This window comes from Ptychodera flava, chromosome 1 (assembly GCF_041260155.1).
Source record: "Ptychodera flava strain L36383 chromosome 1, AS_Pfla_20210202, whole genome shotgun sequence".
Lineage (NCBI taxonomy): Eukaryota > Metazoa > Hemichordata > Enteropneusta > Ptychoderidae > Ptychodera > Ptychodera flava.
Window position 1 is genome coordinate 6,232,164 of NC_091928.1, and position 20,440 is coordinate 6,252,603.

The 20,440-nt window shown below is 37.0% G+C and overlaps 1 protein-coding gene across 1 annotated transcript; it reads left to right on the top strand.

Annotated features, from left to right (window-relative positions):
- Window positions 1-9,227: 9,227 nt before the first annotated feature.
- On the top strand, window positions 9,228-16,542 carry LOC139126099 (tripartite motif-containing protein 2-like). The gene is made up of 3 exons (XM_070692184.1): window positions 9,228-10,422; window positions 11,819-12,121; window positions 13,650-16,542. Exons 1-3 carry the CDS (start codon window positions 9,309-9,311, stop codon window positions 14,459-14,461), a joined length of 2,229 nt encoding a protein of 742 aa, XP_070548285.1. The 5' UTR covers window positions 9,228-9,308; the 3' UTR covers window positions 14,462-16,542.
- Window positions 16,543-20,440: the final 3,898 nt, after the last annotated feature.

Sequence of the window (20,440 nt, forward strand, 5' to 3'; positions counted from 1 at the left end):
ATTTATATATTCAAGATTATTAGAAATAAGACATCCGATTAGACGCATGGATTCTTAAAGTAAGGTGAATGATAAAATATTTCAAGGAAATGAACAATTATTGTAGAAAACGAACTGTAATCATTATAAGTGCCATATTTGAAATAGAAGCATTATCGATTTTTGTGTGTAACAGTACATTTGAACTATTCGTTAATTCAAAGTAAGTACAGCTTGTTATTTTTCATGATGCAACAGTACTGTACGGTTAAGTTTTCTAATATATCTCAGAAATAGCTTGATATGTTGTACACGGTTTACTGAAATATGATATGTGAGTGACTTGTGTCACGCTGGGATATTGATTGCCAGTTGAATTCTATTTTCAGAAGAAGATCGGAAAATAGATTTTGACAGACAATGCGTAGAACAGATGTAGCTAGAGATAACATTGCGTCATTCAAAATAACTGTTTTATTCTTATAAATAAACCGCGCTTTTAAAGAACGTATGTTAACAGGAAATCCGCGGATATCCGCGGATGACATATGTTTCCTGGTTTTCACTTACATCGTCGATTGGAAAGAACTTCAATATGCCGTTTATTATATCAATGTCAATGGAAACCCAAGCTTTGAGACTAGGTATTATTTTACTCAAGCTAGATTTAAATTTCGTTAAATGCATCACTGTGCCTGTCTGCATTCTATAACTATCAGATAAGCTGAGTTCAAAAAAGAATACATATTGCGTTTGTTTTAACGAGGATACATAAGCTAACTCTGATATGCGAAAAGGTCAACAAAGATGCAATGGAATAGACGTTCATGCAAAGAACACTTGGTTGTTTGTCGCATTTACAAAAATGTGTCATATATCACCACCTTGATTATTCTACTTACTGATTCTTTCAATAAAGAGTATTATTCTGACGCAATAACATTATGGCTTTGATTGAATTCACTAAAATGTTACGCTTCAACACAGCTTAAGTGAAAGGTCAGGTCAACATTTGCTGAAGACGTTCAGATACATTAGAACGCCCTCAGAGACTCGAACAACGATTTTCCTTTGAACGTCTTACCCAGCTTTAAATGAATGTGAAATGAATAGGCGATTTAGTCACGAGTTTGAAATTATTCTAAATTATACACTTTTACAAATTTTGTTATATGTTCTTCATTTTGTGAACAGTGGTTTTATTGTTGGTTGTGTTTTCATGAGATCCCTTAACCCTGCCACGCATTGTGAGATAATTTGTCAAGCACCACGCCATCATTGGAAACAAACGAGTATATATAGAGTACAAGGTTTGCCATCGCAAATAATGCAAGCGCAATTTTTAATCTGTATATTTTGAAAAAAAAAACCAAAAAAACAATCCATCTTGTGCTTCGAAACAAAGACAGAATGTCGGGGCTATTTAAACAAAAAATCTGAGCGCCATGCTCCCGAAGCAGCTGGGACACGTTCGGATAACCTAACGAAAGTAATGTGAATACAGGGTCAACTACAGATCACGTGATATGAAGTGTTGAGCTGTATTTTACATCATATTACAGGAAGTAGTAAACCTCCTGTCGTTGCACTGTGTTGCGTCTGGTTGGCACTGTCACCATTTTTACTGTAAAAGCGGTTTTGGATACAAAAGTATTCGTTCTTCACAGATGATGACTTATCAAGCAACAACATTCGTCTTCGTTCTGGTCACGCTGATCGGTCGAGTTGTCGGTGTTACCGCAGGTATGTGTGGGAAATCAAACTTGAACTGACATACGAAATAACTCTGAATTGTACAGTATTTTTAGCTTCAGCAAATACTTACATTGTCAGCGAATGGTATTATATCTACTTTTAAGTTTGGCTGATAATTCAGTCCGTTTTTGAATTAAGGTGACCTTAACCCCTTGATACCTATGGCGCCGGATATATCCGGCGCCATATTGAACTACCATATACCTTGAGTGCCGGAAATATCCGGCACAATTAAATCGCCCCTCTGTCTGGTCTTGCATTGCCATGTCAGCGCGTCGATCGACGCGTCGTAAATGAGACCATCCATTACATGTAATGATGGAGACTGCAGTTTTTCTTTATTTCCGAAAAATGCATATTTAACCTGAAGGATATAGATTATCAATGAATGCTAACAGATCTAAGTTATTTCCTTGCGGGGGGACTATGACCCGGTTCACCTTACAAATCATGGGGTCCGCACGGCCACGGTGTTGGTAGGTCGGTGTTGCCCGAGGAAACACCGCTGGCTAGCGAAGTTGATCATCACACAGTGGCGACGTTGGTGTTTTCGAGAGAAACTGTAGACACAGTCTGCCTCCTCGACGTGGTGCAGTAGTCGCGTGTCACTCTTTTTTCTGGTTCCATCTTTCGATCTGACCAAACAATGTTTATTTTGCCGACATTTTGGGCTAATTTCTTCCATTTTTACAAGGCTGAATCAGTCAGCAGAGATCCATGGCGCGGGCAGAGACCTGACCGCTTGCCCGTGAGATGTCTAGCTAAGGGACCGTCTCAGATTGTCGCAGAAGTTCAAGAAACGAAATTCCTTCGTTTAGATCAGAACCCCCTCCCTCTCCCCCTAAACGAAACTTCAAAAGGGCGAAATGTTCATGTCTGCCTGAGAGTACAATGTTGCATTGTGCTATAGCCACATTACAATTAAAGTAATCGATCAGATTTGAGTACTAACAGGGCATTTTACCGCATAAAAGTTTCATTTTATTTTACTTTCCTTTTGCATCTCTTGTGCTGTTCTTTGTCTTTGTGAACACGCAATCTGTACTTGGTAGGGGCGGTAAATAAGCGAGAAACTTTGACAAGGGGGCCCAGGCATGTTCAATCATATTAAAACGACTATGACCAGGTGCATAACAAGTTACAATAAAGACATCTAGTGGTTAGAGCAGACGCTTATAAACAGCCCATTTAAAAAATGATACTTTTTGTCTTTGTATAATTTGATGAATGAAAGGTTTAGGATACAATGTTAGTTACTATCGGTAAATTGTGTTTGGGGCACAAACGAGATGGAAACAGTTACAAATTTGTTGGCATGAGTGTGCAGTTTTTCTTTAATTTAAAATAAACACACGAAAACTTGTGATCACAAAATAAAAGTGCGAAAGTGAAGTTCACTAATTGAATGGAGGTCAAACCCCCTCCCCCTAAACGAATGAATTTCGCTTTTTGAACTTCTGCGACAATCTGAGACGGTCCCTAAGCATGTTGGCACGATGTTGCAATTTCATAAACCGTTACCATGCATCAAATACGCATGCGTACGTATTCAAATAGTAAAAATGACGTTTCAAATTCTGTGCTTTACTCTCGCAAACAGTACGTACCAGAACAGCAATTTATTCGGTAATTACATCAATTTACTCGAATTAGAGCCACCCCCATGTTCCTGTTAATGATCGAATCTGCAAAGGAAATTGTTATGGATTTTTCTATAAAGTTAAATTTTCGAAATATGAAGGTCAATTCTGATCCATATTGCAACTTTAAGAACAATCGTTTTGTATGGTTTGTTGTGATCTTGTCTTCGCGACCTGTAGTGACGCGTTTTCGTGACCCATATAATCTGTGCACTGTACTCTACCTTTGTCGTGTGTGAAAATGAAGGACCTTGGATTTCACCTCAGAGCGAAGTTAAGAAGAATAATTTGAGTGTTCAAGTCAAATTCACTTTGACATGCTAGCAGTCTTATGTTTATCGGTAAAATCAAATGAAGACAGTCTCCATGAGGATTAGAATTTGTGGACTTCATGCCAAAGAAATATCATATTATTGTTTGTTTTAAAGTGAAAAATTTCAACTTTCCTTCAAACAACAGCAGAACTTGCAATTGCTTGTCATCCCCCTTTTGCTATAAACCACTTGGTCACATAATAACTGGTGACCTGTCCATCATTACCAACAGCAAACTCCGACAACTCTTTCAAGATGGCCAAAAATATCGGGAGCCACAAAATATTAATTGGAAATTTAATTTCAAAATTATCATGGATGCCACTGAAAAATATGCGAGACAGTGGGCTGCAGTTGAGGAAGCTGATGTGGAATGCCTCTCTGACTGGCTGAGCAAAGACAGAGATAAATTAAAATCACGTATTTCACATCTCCGTTCTCACACTAAAGGAGTAAATTCTTCCTCAGTATTAGATGACCCGTCTGTCAAAGCATGCCTTGATGCTTTACACAACGAATATGTTGTAGTTCCTGCAGACAAAGCTTCAAACAACATTATCTTCGTCTGTAGAAATTATTATATCCAGTGTGTAATAGATGAATTAAATCTTCATTCAGATAAGAGTAATACAACCTATACACTTTCCTCCCTTTCTGATGAAGATATTTTTTCAAACCATTCATCTGTGCTCAATAAATTTGGCATTCCTTTGAAAGAGAAGGACAAAACACTGCCTATGTTGTATTGGATACCTAAACTGCACAACAATCCTTACAAACATCGCTTTATTGCAGGATCAAGCAAATGCACTACTATACATCTGTCACAATTATTGACTATAATTTTAACAACCATCAAAAATCGTCTTGTTCGATATTGTGACAAAGTGTATGAAACGAGTGGGTTGAATCAAATGTGGATATTAAAAAATTCAAAGGAATCGTTGCTTGATTTAAGAGTCAAGAAAAACAAGTACAGGTCAATCCGAACATTTGACTTTTCCACAATATACACCACAATTCCCCACGATAAACTTAAAACAAGGCTGTCTTCTATTGTTAAACAAGCTTTCCTGTATAAAAATGGCAGTAGAAGGTACCAATACATTACCATCAAACATGGGTCAGGTTAATTTAGTGACAACATGGATGCCCAGCACAAATACACAGATGAAGAAATTATTAACATGCTTAATTTCTTAATCGACAACATATTTGTTAAATTTGGTGGTATGACCTTTCAACAATCTATCGGCATACCAATGGGTACAAATTGTGCACCACTTCTTGCTGACTTATTTCTCTATTCATATGAAGCAGAGTTCCTACAATCTCTCTACAAAGCAGGGTCTTAAAAAACTTGCAAGGCGTTTTAACAACACGCACAGATATATTGATGATCTGATTAGTCTAAACAATCCAGACATATAAAATTACTTACATCATATATACCCTGATGAATTGGAAATCAAAGAAACAACTGAGAGTAGGAATTCAGCTTCATATCTTGATCTGTTCCTGCAAGTGGGTACTGGTGGGCTACACACTAAGCTGTATGACAAAAGGGATGATTTCGATTTTGAAATCATAAATTATCCCCACTAATCAAGTAATATTCCATCTGCACCTGCTTATGGTGTATATGTGTCTCAACTTCTCAGATATTGTAGGGCTTGTGATTCCTACGCGGATTTTCAAATGAGACACAGCTTATTAGTATCAAAACTAGTGAGACACGGATATACATCCAAAAGACTCGTGAGGACTTTCAAAAAGTTCTACGGTCGATATGACGACATTGTGGCCAAATATGACACCTCGGTCACTCAAATGATTAGCGACAGCATTCCCGGCTTTGACTTATAACAGTGATTCATATACTGTATTACTTCATGCAATATTTAGACAATTTTGGGACCAATCCTGACGGGTGTAGCATGCTAGCAGGGTACGCTTACCCATTCCGGACACCTGGTACCACCACTAACTATCAGTGGTTCAGGATGGTCCTACTTAAATTTGTAAATCTCAAATGTCCCATGGACCTGGTGATGTACTACCTTGAATGAAAATGATTATTGGACCAGTTTAATGTCATATTGCCTCGAATCTAGTCCCTAGTGAGAAATCAATTGAGTTGGAAACAAATCTAAGAATAAATATGCGTATGCAATTTAACCGAAAGACATTACCCCTCCTTATAACTTACAGTAGTTTAGGATAGGAATTTCGCAAAGATATTTGCAGACAGTGACCTGACAAAGCGCCACCAACAATATACTTTCTCGTAATTGTTGATGAAGAAGCTTTGTGGACGGCTGTTCTGTCCGAAGTTACCATAACAGGTTTTTCATTTAGAGACCAGGGTGTGTAGGTGATTTGCTTGAGAATGTCAAAAACAAAATATCAACGCCAATCAACATCATTGACAAAGACGGCTTGATAGCAGCTGATAACTATGGATACTTAAAAAATATTAGTACAGAATACTTATAACAGAATATGTATTTTAGTACATATTTAGAAAATATCTATTAAGAGATCAAAATGGTGCCCTTTTAGTGATTATTATTCAATAAGCTTTAATTAATTAATAATTTGTTCACCTGTTAAACATTAAATACGGCAATGCTCAGATGAAAAACGTATTTTCTCGAGTTTATGATAGGCGTTCAAAGGAATCGTTTCCTCAAAGGTTTACCGAGGAGGAGGTTTTATACACCGTCGTTTGAAAGGAAGTCCTAAGGTTTACAGAACGAAACATATGTCGTATCACCTGTTTGTTCAACTATAAAGTTTACTATCAAGAAAATGAACTGTATTTGTTAATATCAGATCAGAGAATTGATAATGAATCAGATAATCGTTTGTTGTACCTTTCTTCACATTCAGATACTCTGCTTTGATATAAGTCTGAGCTGTACACGATCGATAAATGAAGCAGAGAAATAGAATTTTGCTTCAATCTAATGTTGACACAGCAGTGTTAGCCCGGCTTCCTAGTCAGAAATTCACTAATCTATTTCGTATCATTCAGATTGGACAAATGTTCGCTTGGTTGAGGGAAATTACCCCTATGAAGGTCAGGTTGAACTGTACGACAAGACATTGGATAAATGGCTTCCAGTCTTGTATAAAGGTTATGGCTTTTATAGCGATTGGAGCCTTGATGAAGCAGACATCGTTTGCAGGGAATTAGATAAGGTTGTTGAGAACATCCTCAATCCGAGAAAATCTTAAGATATATTATCAACTACAATCTATGAATGAGTTACCACAAATTGACAAAACGGCAAGTCTTTGGTACGCTGCCATCCCATTAACAAGCCATCGCCTTGTCTCATGTTTATACTTTTAAGGCCATATTTACTTGACACAGTAATGTCATGAATTCAGGATTTAATATAAAACATTACAGTATAATCTGATTATAGAATAGACTGAGTAACATGCTAATTCCCTTAACTGCCAGGTTGAACATCAACACCAAAACCAGTTGGCAAACCTCAGTCTAGAATTCACCTTTAGAAATTATGTTATAGTGTTTATTTGATTCCTTAGAATGACCACAATCAGCAATCGCCCAGAGTACTAGTTCAAGAGACTGAAATTCTGTATATGTTACATACCAATTACATTATACAGCTTAATGCACAAGAGACAAGATTATTGAGAGTAAAAGTTGATTTGAAACCTTTTAACACAATTCAATAGCCAGAATTCACCAGTGTATGTTATTTCCGTAATTCTATATTCCAAAGTCGCCAGGAAAACCAATCGCCCCTGTCTCTATAATGTGTATCATACGTTCCATTGACGTATTGCAGATAACAGATTTTAAAATGCTATAATTGTTGTACAGTGTATTCTTGTAAGTTCTAAACGAGTCTTTACTCCAAGACATTAAATATGATCCACGGGTAAGTCATTATGGTATGGTTGTATAATCGTACATTTGTTTTGGCATTTACAGGATTTCCCGGGGCGATGTGGCGTGCACAAGAATCCGGTGCTCTGAGAGAAGATACAAGGCTTCGCATTTATAACATCCGGTGCGAAAACAAGGCATCTCTCGTTGACTATTCTTACAAAACTGGAGACAAAACTGAAGACACAGCTGAAGTGAGATGTTTCTGTACGTTATGAGACATCATCTAAAATGTATGGATCTTCCACTTTTAAAATGTCAAAAAAATGAAGGAAAAAAGTTAAGATAAAGGTAACGCCGACAGCTGTTCTCTAATGACTTAAAGGGTCGCTTTGGTAAGGGATAGAGATTGAATACATAGCTTAATTCCCAACAGAAGCTTTCCAGCAGTTTATTTTCCCAAGGCGTTTGTTCAACAACTTTCACACGCGTCGTAGTAATTCTGAGAGAGAAACAGCCTGCCTAGGACAATAAGAAATGTAACTCTAACAAGCAAATTTCAGAAAACCTTCAAACCCTAAATTCGATATGTACGTTTAGCGTCATTTCGATCACACCGTCAAGCATCGAATATTTGAACTTCTTTCCTAGTTACTACTCGCAGAAGATAGAGTGACATCATCTTCTCTTACACTATCTCTGGAGTTTTTTAGTATTTCTATACGGAATAACACAATTATAATTATTTATTTGCTACATTTATACTCTATCAAATATTTATACATAGCCTGAGAAACACATGTATGTATGTATGTATGTATGTATGTATGTATGTATGTATGTATGTATGTATGTATGTATGTATGTATGTATGTATGTATGTATGTATGTATGTATGTATGTATGTATGTATGTATGTATGTATGTATGTATGTATGTATGTATGTATGTATGCGTGTATGTATGTATGTATGTATGTATGTATGTATGTATGTATGTATGTATGTATGTATGTATGTATGTATGTATGTATGTATGTATGTGTGTGTGTATGTGTGTGTGTGTATGTAAAAATTATTTTGGTTAGGGGTAGCAAAATAAAGTATATAGGCACTTACAAGTAGTGTTAAGTTTGCAAAATATCCGAATTATTTTCATAGCTGGCCAATTTTAGCTGAATGCCAGTTAGTTGTTTTTGCTGGTTGCATTATTTTCCACATCTTTGATACATTTGAGTTTTTGATATGATAAATCAGGGTGATTTCCTTAAACGACATGTTCTATTTTTCACTTTCTTAATCTTCAATCCTATTATGCTCATCAACTCTTTGGATATGAAGTACGGTTTATCTGGTAATCCTCCACTGTCAGGGGAAAAGACAGAATGAGAAAGAGAGTGTTAATGTTTGAGGTTAATCAAATAATCAAATAGTCTGTCTTTGTTTACTGAATTTACATATTACGGTGCTGGTAGTAGTAACTGAACTTCTGCGGAATCTGAGACGGTGATTTCAGTTGATTCACACCTTGTAGGGTATAGGTACTGTACTGGGAACTAAGTTGCCTAAAACTCTCATGATAGACCTTAATGCATGCCATGCTGATAGCGAAACATTTAGCTGTAGCATGAAAAGTTCTTCAAGAAAATGAAGTGTAAGATACAGAGAAAAAACGACAATATTCATAAGAATTTATACTAAAAACCACTTTTGTTTTGTTATTTTCAGTGAGGTTCGTTGAGCAGATACAGTTATGGCTTCATCGTTAGACTCCAGAGAAAAGCTGCTGACTGAAATTGATGACAAGGTATTGCTGTGTGCAATTTGTATGGAGCGTTTCAAGTCACCGAAAATACTGCCTTGTCATCACACATTTTGTGAACATTGTCTCACAAAATGGGTAAAAGCAAACAATGGTCAGCTGATATGTCCAACATGCAAGAATCAATGCCCTTTACCCTCTGGAGGGGTACAAGCTATCACCAACAATCGATTTTTGAATGACCTTTTGGAGGTTATCAGCAGCAACGCCCATCCTGAAAGCATAGCTGAAACGGTGTGTGAAGGGTGTAAGAAATCGGCCAAGTACTGGTGTGGTGACTGTGGTGGACATTTTTACTGCAATGTCTGCATACAAACACATAAAGTAGCAACAGTCTTGCAAGATCATGAACCAATGACCATTGCAGAGTACAATGAGAAGATGTCAACACAGCACTTCAGAATGACTCAGCCAAGATTCTGTGCTAATCACCGCAGTTATAAATTAGAATTCTACTGTGATACCTGTCAAGTGCCAATATGTCATAAGTGTACAGTCGTTGACCATCCATCACGAAATCATGAGATGTTGTCACTTGAGTCAGCACTGGAGAAGTATATGCCAGATATGAAAGCATACTCACTGAAAATTGCTCAGAAAGTTAGTGATTTAAAAGTAAGAAAGGATAGAGCATATGGTGTTCGGCAAGACCTGGATGTCAACAGGTCTACAGCTGAACAACAAATCAATACGCTGTGTGAAAAATTAATTGTTAAAATTAAAAAGCAACAAATGAAAATGTTGGGTCAAGTTGATGATATCTACATACCAAAGTGTAAACAAAGTGATGCCAATATAGAACTTCTGGAACATAAGATCGCCAGTGCAGAAAGTATGCTTTCATATCTGAACCATCTCTTGACTTTTGGTGGAGCTGTGGACATCATGATAGCACAAAAACAGATGAAAGATCAACAGCAGCACCATGATAACCTGACCAATGTATCTTATGGTGACACTGACAGTGACCTGGTTTTCACAGAAAATCCTGACTGTTTAAAGATTGATATTGGTGTTGTCAGAGGAAAGCATCAGACCAAACAAGGTATGTTACTACCAGTAAACTTTAAGGTAATTTTGAAACCATTGGGAGATGTCATCCTGTATTTGATGTTGAGCTCTGTGTTGGTTTCAAACAGGTCACGGAAATTTTTACAATGAAAATTCAGGTACATGTATGCCGATACATGTATATCATGCATATCTTTGGCAGTAGCTTATTGCAGATGCCAGAGTTCAGGTGACTTTCAGGTATACACTAAAAAATGTAACTCATTACATCCAGCTCTCTCACCAATGTTAACTGTAAACTTATGCTATCCAGTGATACCTTTATCAGCACCAAGACAGTTGGGAGAATGAAGATGCAATCTAGTATTATGCATGTCATAATGTATGCAATTATCTACTGGATTGTCTGCAGAAAATGTCTCATACATCTAATGCATGTATGTTGTTTGAATACATATCATGGTGAAACAACATTGGTGAGCCCGCTTACCAAGCAATTTTTATTCTGTCACTATGACAGTTAGTACTGCATCAAATTGCAAATTCTCCCCCCCCCACCCAGCAATATATAGAATGCACAACATGACTATACCTTCATGTCACACACATTATGTTGTACGCATTAAAATAATTTGCAGTGTTCTAAGTAGATTTAGCTATATGTATAAATTTACTATTCATGTTTCTGTAATTTCAATTTTATTTACAAAAGACAAACTGTAGAACATCCAGGACAAACAAACTTAAACAGAACTTATTGTTGTTATTTTATTTTCAATGAAAAAAGAGTTGTTTGTATTGCAAGTACTTTTTTTGAATCGATGATGTGATTTTAATTTTTCACTATTACAGGGTAATCCTCATTATAAACCAACGCATTTTAATACTCATACTGTAATGATTTATGTTGCAATGTAAACCTTGGAATTTGTTTTCCAGGGTGTAATTGCAGCAAAAACATTGAGTACAATGAGTTTTGACCAAACTTTTGCCCATGTGATTATATCATAAATGCTGAGTGATAAATCATATTAGCCACACACATCTTCAGAAAATGTGAGAGAATCAGATTTTACATACTTTGCCATAATTGTGAACGCTACACTAATAGTCATTATCATTCAAATAATCTGGTCCAGTACTATATTTGAAAATATCATTTGTGGTAATTTGAGCTGAGTAGGGGCTTTTCAAATTACTACATTTCCTACAAATTCAATATAAAGAAAACTGACATTTGTTCTCGTATTGAGCGCTTTCTTTCCCCAGGTAGCACCAGATTTCGGTTAGAGGCTTTTGTATAATAATTAACTTATGCATGATATCATTGCCTCAGGTGAACGTGGCTCAATAAGCATAGTGAATACGATATTGCAGAGTTCTTAAAAAGCGCATAAAGCCATCCATCTATTGCTTTAAAATGTGTGCAGGTAAACCAGTAAAATCTGAAGTAGAGAGGAAAGATGGAGAGAGGATGGAGGCAATCACTCGCAATCAACTCCAAGTGCAGAGAGAAGAGAGAAATGTGACTAAACAAACTGGTAACACTGGACTTGAAGTCATTGGAGGACGTGACCGTGGTGTTGTTGGAAAGAAACAGACACAGCCTAAGCCACTTGTAGTACGAGCCATACATCGTCAGCTAACAAAAGACGTCAAGCCAACAAAGAGAGAAACAAAGGCTACTAAAACCAAGCAATCAAATATGCCATGTGTGTTTGCAGATTCAACAGGTAAGTGTGCCAGATGAAGTTAATAGTTATTCAGTACAAAACGATACTTTTGATACCTTGACTAGATTTTTCACATAAGGCAATCTGAAGGGGGGAGGTGAATGTTGGGTTCTTGGATTAATAAAAGCAAAATTAATCAGATTGAAAGGAAATAACATTTCTCACTTAATGTTATGCACTGAGCTTGTTTAATGTGGTAAGTTACAGTTGTTTTTGTGTGGTGCATATGCATTCTGTAATATAAATTGATAGCACCACAACTACAGGTGTGCAGAAAGAGAGGACCTAGCTGGAAATTATTGAAGCAGATTTGGTCACTCATTTTTAAGTATAACAAGAGAGATATGAGTAAATGTGTCATTTTAAACTGAGATCTATAAGTGTTGCGATGGAAACATGGCCTTCCTTAATCAAGTGAATGTAAAACAGAACTCATGAAGTTTGTGACATCTGTTCCAAAAAACTAACAAGTTCTAGGTGAGAACAATGCCAATTCTTTCTTTTTCAAAGTTAGTTTTGTGAACTATAAATGAATATTGTTGCAATGGTAAATAGGCATTAAAGTATCTAAATAACACAAAATAGTCAAGATTTGAATTTACCCTGTTAAAATGTCATCGTGCAGCAGTTTGATTGATATCAATATATATTCTCAATTTAAAGTTACATCAGCAAACACAGTATAGTGTTATGACATTTATTTGAATTTCACTATGGTTATTTGATTTGACCTTTTACCTTTGACCTTGCAGTCATCTGGACAAAAGCAAGTTTAAAATCCAGGACAATAGTTTAATAACGAAATAGGTTTAGCCAGCCTTCATTAAAACTTTCAGAGATATGTATCCATTATGTCTTGCAATAAAATATTTTACATGAGTATACAAAGGATGATATTTCTTACATTCTGAGACACATAATTTAAAGAAAAAAAATGCAAATTTATATTGTCACTATGGTAAAAGGACAGTAAAATATGGAATGGCAAAATTCAGTTAAAGTTTAGGATTTACTCTGTCGAATTGTCATATTGATGAACTTTGATTTGTATCATTATACCTGTTTACAATTTCAAGCCTTCAGCACAACACAGCTCACTAATTCAACAACTGCTTTGCCAGTTTTGACATTTGACCTCTTTGACCTTGTTGGCAGCTGGAGACATTTAAGTCTGACAGGTTAAGGTCCTAATTCCAGACAGGTAACCCGACATGTTATCCTACCGAAAAAATAAAACAAACATAACCATAGTACATCTACTCTGCAAAAATGGCATTTCTGTTTTCAGTCTAGCATGATGAAAAAGCAAGTCGTCCTGATACCAATTTACATTGTTGCCACAGTAAAAGGACATTAAAATATGGCACTACTAAAATTATTTGAAATGAGTATGTAACTTGATGCTTTTTGATCTGTGTTGATATCTATTCTCACTTTCAAGCTTTCTTTGTGAGAACACTTTGTTACATGGCAAATGCATAGACATTCCACTCTGATGATGTGCTTGTTTTAACCATTGACCTTTCAGGTGGCTGGTCAAAATTCACACTTGAGGGTCAAGGTCCTAGTCCAGGACAGAAGTTCAACAATCCATGTGGTTTAACATTTCACAATGACAAACTTCTGGTGTGTGACAAAGACAACAACGTTGTTCAGATTCTGAACCAAGACTACACATGTGAAAAGGTGCTAGGAAGTTTCAGCGGTCAGTTGGCAAAACCATTCAAGCCACAGTCTGTAGTAGTCTCTCAGGACAACCACTTCTACATACTTGATGACAACAATTTGCAAATTATTGTCTGTGATCAAAATCATAAAGTTATAAGAATAATTACTTTACCTGGAGACACAAATCCCTGGTGCGTAGCTCTCTTGAAAGGGTTTGTTTTGGTCACTGATGCCAAAGGTCATAGGTTACTCAAGTATACCACAAATGGTCAATATGTTGCAGAGATTGGTAGTTATGGTAATGGCCGTACAGAATTCGACTGGCCCCGCTTTGTCGATGTCAACAGTAGGGGTGTCATCATGATGTCTCACTGTTTCAATCACTGCATCAAGTGTTTTGATGCTCAGTTAAATTTCCTGTACCAATACGGTCATTGTGGTAATGGCAATAGTCAGCTGTTGTACCCACAAAGCATTGCCGTTGATGGCGCTGACAATGTTTTTGTCTGTGATAAAGGCAATGCTAGGATTTCGATGTGGAGGGGAGATGGAACTTGGAGACGTCATCTATTCCAAGATGAAGTGTACAGACCTGTGTACATTGCAGTCAGCAGAGACAGAATCTGTGTTAGAGGGTTGCATGACAAACACATCACAGTATTTTCTAAGTAGACAGAAACAGAAATGTGTACGTGTGCATTTCATCAAAATATTCCATTTCTGTCAAAAAACATTTGGCGCGATGCAATTTTCAGATTATCACTCAAGCGTGACGACGAACGAATAGCACCGTTTAAATCATGTTTACATCCAAAAAACATCTATTTCTCACATTCAGAAGGATAGTTTTTGAAAATTATTATTCTATGTTGACTCTCATGTCTGGAGTAGATATAAGCCCAAATGATGTTGTTTTCTGATAATTTTCACTCGGAAAATTTAGGAACTTCAACAAAGGGGGTTGGCTTAGAATCAAGTTACGTTTCCGTCTTTGCACACAAGGCCCAAACCTTGGTGCAGTTCTGTGAACCGATGAAAATGAGGTAAAGACAAAATACTAAATGAATGCTGTATATTTGTGACAGTCACTTTACCTCTTGGGTATAAGAACCCCATAGGTTAGTTATTTTCAACAATTTAAAGATACAAATATGTATAAATGTGACGTGATCGGTGTCTCAAATGTAGCGCACATAGCCCTGCGTACAAGTCCGTGTGTTCCCGGCGATATGGAGGCTGTATAACGCCGGGAACACACAGAACTGTGCGCAGGGCTATAGTGCACACCGCATTACTACCGATCCCATCTCATTCCAACTCCACTAGACTTGGGCGAATCAATAATTGTGCGTGCAAAATTGAATTTGAAAAAATACCTATGCAACCGGTGATGTCTCTTTTGATCTGTCTTGGCACTATTTCAACCCAATAGTTATTGATGTTGTCATTGCGAACGACATAAATGACAGAGCCAGCAAAGATCCGACCCGATCGTGGTTCTGTGGCAGAACTCAAGGTCACGATTAGAGGGCGCTGGCTGTGACCCACATGCACAGGACTATGATGACTGGGCCAACAGCGTACTGAGAGGTGACATACGTGTAGCTTTTAAAGCTTTTGGTAGCAATTTTCAACGTTTTAGAGGATTTCAGTGTGCAATATTGTAGTTTGAACAATAGTGTAGATGTACGATTCAATTTCTGTCACAACATATGAAACACTACCTTGTTTACTTTTGTTCGTAATTCGAAAATGTAGTAGCTTTACTACACTTTTGGTAAATTGGTGACGGTTTGAGCAAAGTTTCGCCGATATTGAAGTAAGAACAAAAGGACCCGTCTAAACAACTCGAGAAATATGATTTTTTTAGCTAACACCATTTTAGTGACTATCTTCAAGTCTAGTAAGTTTGCTTTGAAATGTGACGTAGCCTTCAGATCAGTAGCTATAGTCGGGTCGAATCGCTCTTTTGAAGTTTAAGTTGACTTTTTGTCGCAAGCAAGAAACATTTTTTTATATTAAAAGGTTTTAATATTTCCTATAGAATAAACATTCGATCGCAAAGATTTTAATACCAATGCCTCTTACCATACAAGAGCATGAAGTTAAGTTCCGGAATTTCGCTTTCTCATTCGTGATGTGTGTAAATTTCGAAGTCCGAAACTGCTCGTCGATCGGTTTTTTATGAATAGCACCCTCTCAAGTTCAGTTATTATAAGTTCTTTCGTTTTGGATTCGAAGTTTATTTAGACAAGATGCCTTAACGATAATATCATCTCTTTTAATATGTCGTCGTAAACGGGCGATGGTCAGTTTCTACAGTGATCCGGTTATATTTCAGTCTGTCTGCATACCTTTGTCATTTTATTTCTATTAAACGTCCGATATCAAAGTTAATGTAACTCTAAGTATCAGTTTACTGTTGGTTGTATATGCTGTACTTTCCTGTTCTTTGTTGAATTTTTCTATCGAAGTGTTTTATAGTGTACACTAACACAACTCTCAGTGATGTCACAATCTTAAGTCAAATGTGGTCTTGCCTGTGCGAGTGGAAATTTAAGTCAGTATTGACGTTTGAGAGGTTTATCTTGGCAATTACCTTTCTGTGTATTATCTCTGTTACCTGATTATTGAAATTTGGTGTTTGGCATTGGTGAATTTGCTTTTTATCATAAAGTTTTATAACAGGTCTTTCTGAATTATATTTCTGATGTATAAACTCTATATTTGCAAATAAAACCTTTGTACGTTGATTTTCAGTTTGGTTTATTCACACCAAACACACACAGCAATATATTAACGGCTGGGAGAATTTTTCTACATTTGTATCTTTTACTCCACAATAATTAGTACAGCGTGCATTCGTGAATTAACATTGGCCGTAGCTTCCTGCAAGTTCTATAGATTGTCAAAGTCATTTACACAACAATAGCTGACTGACCGACATTGTCAGACTGTGTTGAGATCAGGAAAATGTTTGTTATGGAATTGGTATGTGGTTTTCTTACTTGTCCCAAAAGGGTGGTAAAGAAGATCCTCTAACAGAAGCCATGACCGCAATTAGATTTTTTTGTTACATACATACTCATATAAGAGACCAGCCTTTTCCACCTAGCAGATAAGCTTTCATTGTCATATAAATATGACAAAATGGAAGCTAACTAGGATGTATGTGAACAAAAACTTCCATTCTTCCGTTTGTTTAAATTTTGCAATCCTTTAATGACAAACAACTTATCATACATTCTGGTTACTAAATGTGACTCGATGAGTACGAGTGATGTGAAGTTTTGACATTTGTCAACAGCTACCAAGGGACACAGAACATTATTAATTTTATTTACTTGTTAGCATTTTTTCCTTCGGTCCTCTAAATTATTCATGGTTATACAGCCTTTAGGGTAGAACACACCGTCTAACAGTACTGTAGATTCCCCATAACTCATTATGATTTGTATCCTCAGAGATTCCTCAGTTACGTCTACCATGTCTCCCATGTATAGACAAAGTCACAGACTAGTTGTAAAAAAAATTGAAAACGTACTTTTAAGCACATCATTCTTTTCAATTCTCATTAAAAATGATTTGAAATATTATGCATAATTGAGAGGAGATAGCATTTTTGTACAACTTTCCACTGATTGTGTCTTCAGCCATACAGAATAATGTGATGGAAAGTAGGGAGACTAGTTGCACCTGTTTTATGAAATAAAAGGAGATCGATTTTTTCCAATGGAAGTGACAAAAGACATTTTCATGGCAAGCTTTCTCAGAGAATGACCCCTTCAGTTCGTCATAACTTGCTGCCCCAAAAAAATATGGCATTTGTAGTACCTAATGAATGTGACTTTTATGGTTGTTTAGTGGTTATTTTGAACCTTTCACTGAAATATCTAAACGTGCTTTCACTAGATATTATTTGACAATTATTCTGATGCTGCACATTAGTGCTTACATGCAGAACTTAAAACGTTATTAGAAAAGTAACCTTCGATGATACAAATCAAAGAGAATTGTGGATAATTTATTGTACTGTGTATCTGGACAGATGCTTGAACTCCAATTTTCATAATTCTTTTCTGGGCTACTTCACCGGACTGGTCCTGTGTGGTCAAGCGGTCTTTCGGTATAGTCCCTACACGGAGGGACTGTGATCAAAACATCGCGTCTATGTCCCCTTAATCATTATTTTTTTCTTTAACCTACTAATACCTCTTATACTAATTACTCATGGAGAAAATAAACCATTTCGTTACACGTGTGTATTTAATTGTCCTACGCCAACCTTTTCAATCATAATATTTCAACTCTTTTCAACTATTTTCTTTAAAGTGTATGTCTCGCATAAATTCAAAGTTAATTTTGCTTAAAATGAGCCATGCTATATGATTTTGCCACCCCTACTTTATCAAATAAATGCATCACCCCAATGAAACGACGCGGTTAAATATTATTAAAATGCAATATGTTGTGCGACTTTGAAGTTAGCTGCCATTCGGGTCGTTTCGGAATTCGCGGGCATTGCCACCGGAAATGACGTAACTAATAGAATGTACGAGTGAGTGTGTTCACCTCGGCCATAGCGAATGCTTACCGCTGTGGCTTCAACATGATGATAAGTTACGCCTTTGTTACTTCAGCCATTGTCAGTTTATTGCATTTTAGGATGATGTATTAGCCGCATTTGACAAAATTACAAGAAAGGGTCGGAAAAGAGGCATTCAGACAAGCGTTTTCTGCGGTGCACATTTTCGAGTGCCGTGACTTAGGATAAACACGGTTCGGAAGCCAGATGTACGGTAAGATAGACTTTAATTCCTGGAGTTACTACATCGATTATGTAATCGCAATGCCGTACCAGTACGACCATTGTCACCAGAAAGCTTCGCGTGTATCATCATCAACTGTGGACAAGTGCGAGAACAGCAGCAAGACTGCGACAGGTTGCCCAAAAAATGTCAAGGATGCGGGGGCCGCGGAGAAGTATGGCCGTGTTTACATCCCCAAGACTGATCGCCGATTCAGATGCTTTACGAAAGTGACTGTAAATAAATAAATGAATACAAGTACTAGATCTCATGCATGTGTGACTCTATAATTAGTAACGTTAGGAGATATCTAATTTTATATTCCTAAAAAGTTTACGTAGTGATTGACTGACTCTTTGCGAGACTGAACGATAGGTTGTGTATAATACAGCACGGCGCTGCCAGTAACAGTGACACAACGTGTAGCAAAGAAGTTTATACTGTTGACGAAGCAGTCGCGTTGTCGTCATCTGTTACCTTCTGCTCGACTAAGTCTCCCCTAAAATATTTTAGCTTCTTTGAGAATTTCGCAGTCATGAAACAATGAACACTGTGCTTTATATCGCTGACACTCAATCAAGAAAAAAAACTGCGGAAGCGTAGCTGATCACTCCGTCCATAGACCCTAAAAACGGATGCTCCGTCACAGAAATGGCCGGCTGAGCCGCCCGGCCTCGGGTGCCAGTGTGCCCGATATTTACATCATGTCAATTTTAATGTATCTCTTCCCGAGAATTTGGCTAGACATGTCTTTACGGTCACATATTTTTAAAAGTGCCAATGTTCATGTGAGGTTTTATAACGCCAAACTGAAGATTTTGCGGCGAGAATACTACCTTTGGTGTTTATGCTATTACATGTAAACATGACCCTCAGCCTGTTCCACTTCCAGCTGTTGAATGATAGGAAAGATGTGTGTTATGAACGGTGGACAATTTTCAACTTGATCTCTACTACATTTATCTACAAGCGTCATGGTGTAATTCAAATTTTTTATATAAAGATTTTGAACGAGGCAATTTGTGTTGAGAAGAATAATAAGGTGGGATGGCAACTCCAGACTTATATTTATATTTTGTTAGCTTGCGGTTGTGTGTACGGTAGTGCACTGGTGTGTTTGACTGTGGTCACGGTGGGCTTGTCACTGACGCGACGGTCAACAAGAGTTCCGCTCTTGTTCTCGTTTAAGTTAAGGTTCCGACTGTTAAAATTTGCAGGCCTGTAAATTCTGAACAGCTTTGTCATATCTTCTGTGACGATGATATTCTCAGTTGCACCGCTTTCACTCATGAAATTATCACTATCTCCATAGTCAATGCACGAAGTCACCATCACCCATTCTATTAGTGACGTCACAGCTACTTACGCCAAAACGGGGCGAGCTCGGCAATTTCCGGAAAATGTCGCCATGATGGAAATCGAAAAGTGCAACTTTTCCCGTGTTTTCGTCGAAATAACATAATACAACCGTCTAAAAACCGCTCAAATAAGCTTCAGTTTGTGTGTAAATGTTTGTTTTATTAATACCAATTTCATTGACAACCAGAACTATAGTATATGCCCCAAGTCAAACGAAAAAGTCTCAAAATGTGGCAGGACTCACACTTTAAATAACTAAGTTTTGACTCACCTCACCTCACCTCACCTACTGACGTTATTGTCTTAACACATACTGTAAGTAGATTGGTAAAACTTACATCTTTAAGTTTGCTAGTATTGTATGTTGCCATCATAACAGTAAGCGAATAATGTTAATGGAGTAAATTTTCAAGAACAAAACCATTGTTGTCAAAGCTGTTCCCAAACGTAGCGTACTGTCTACTTAAACTTTCGTCTTATCTCT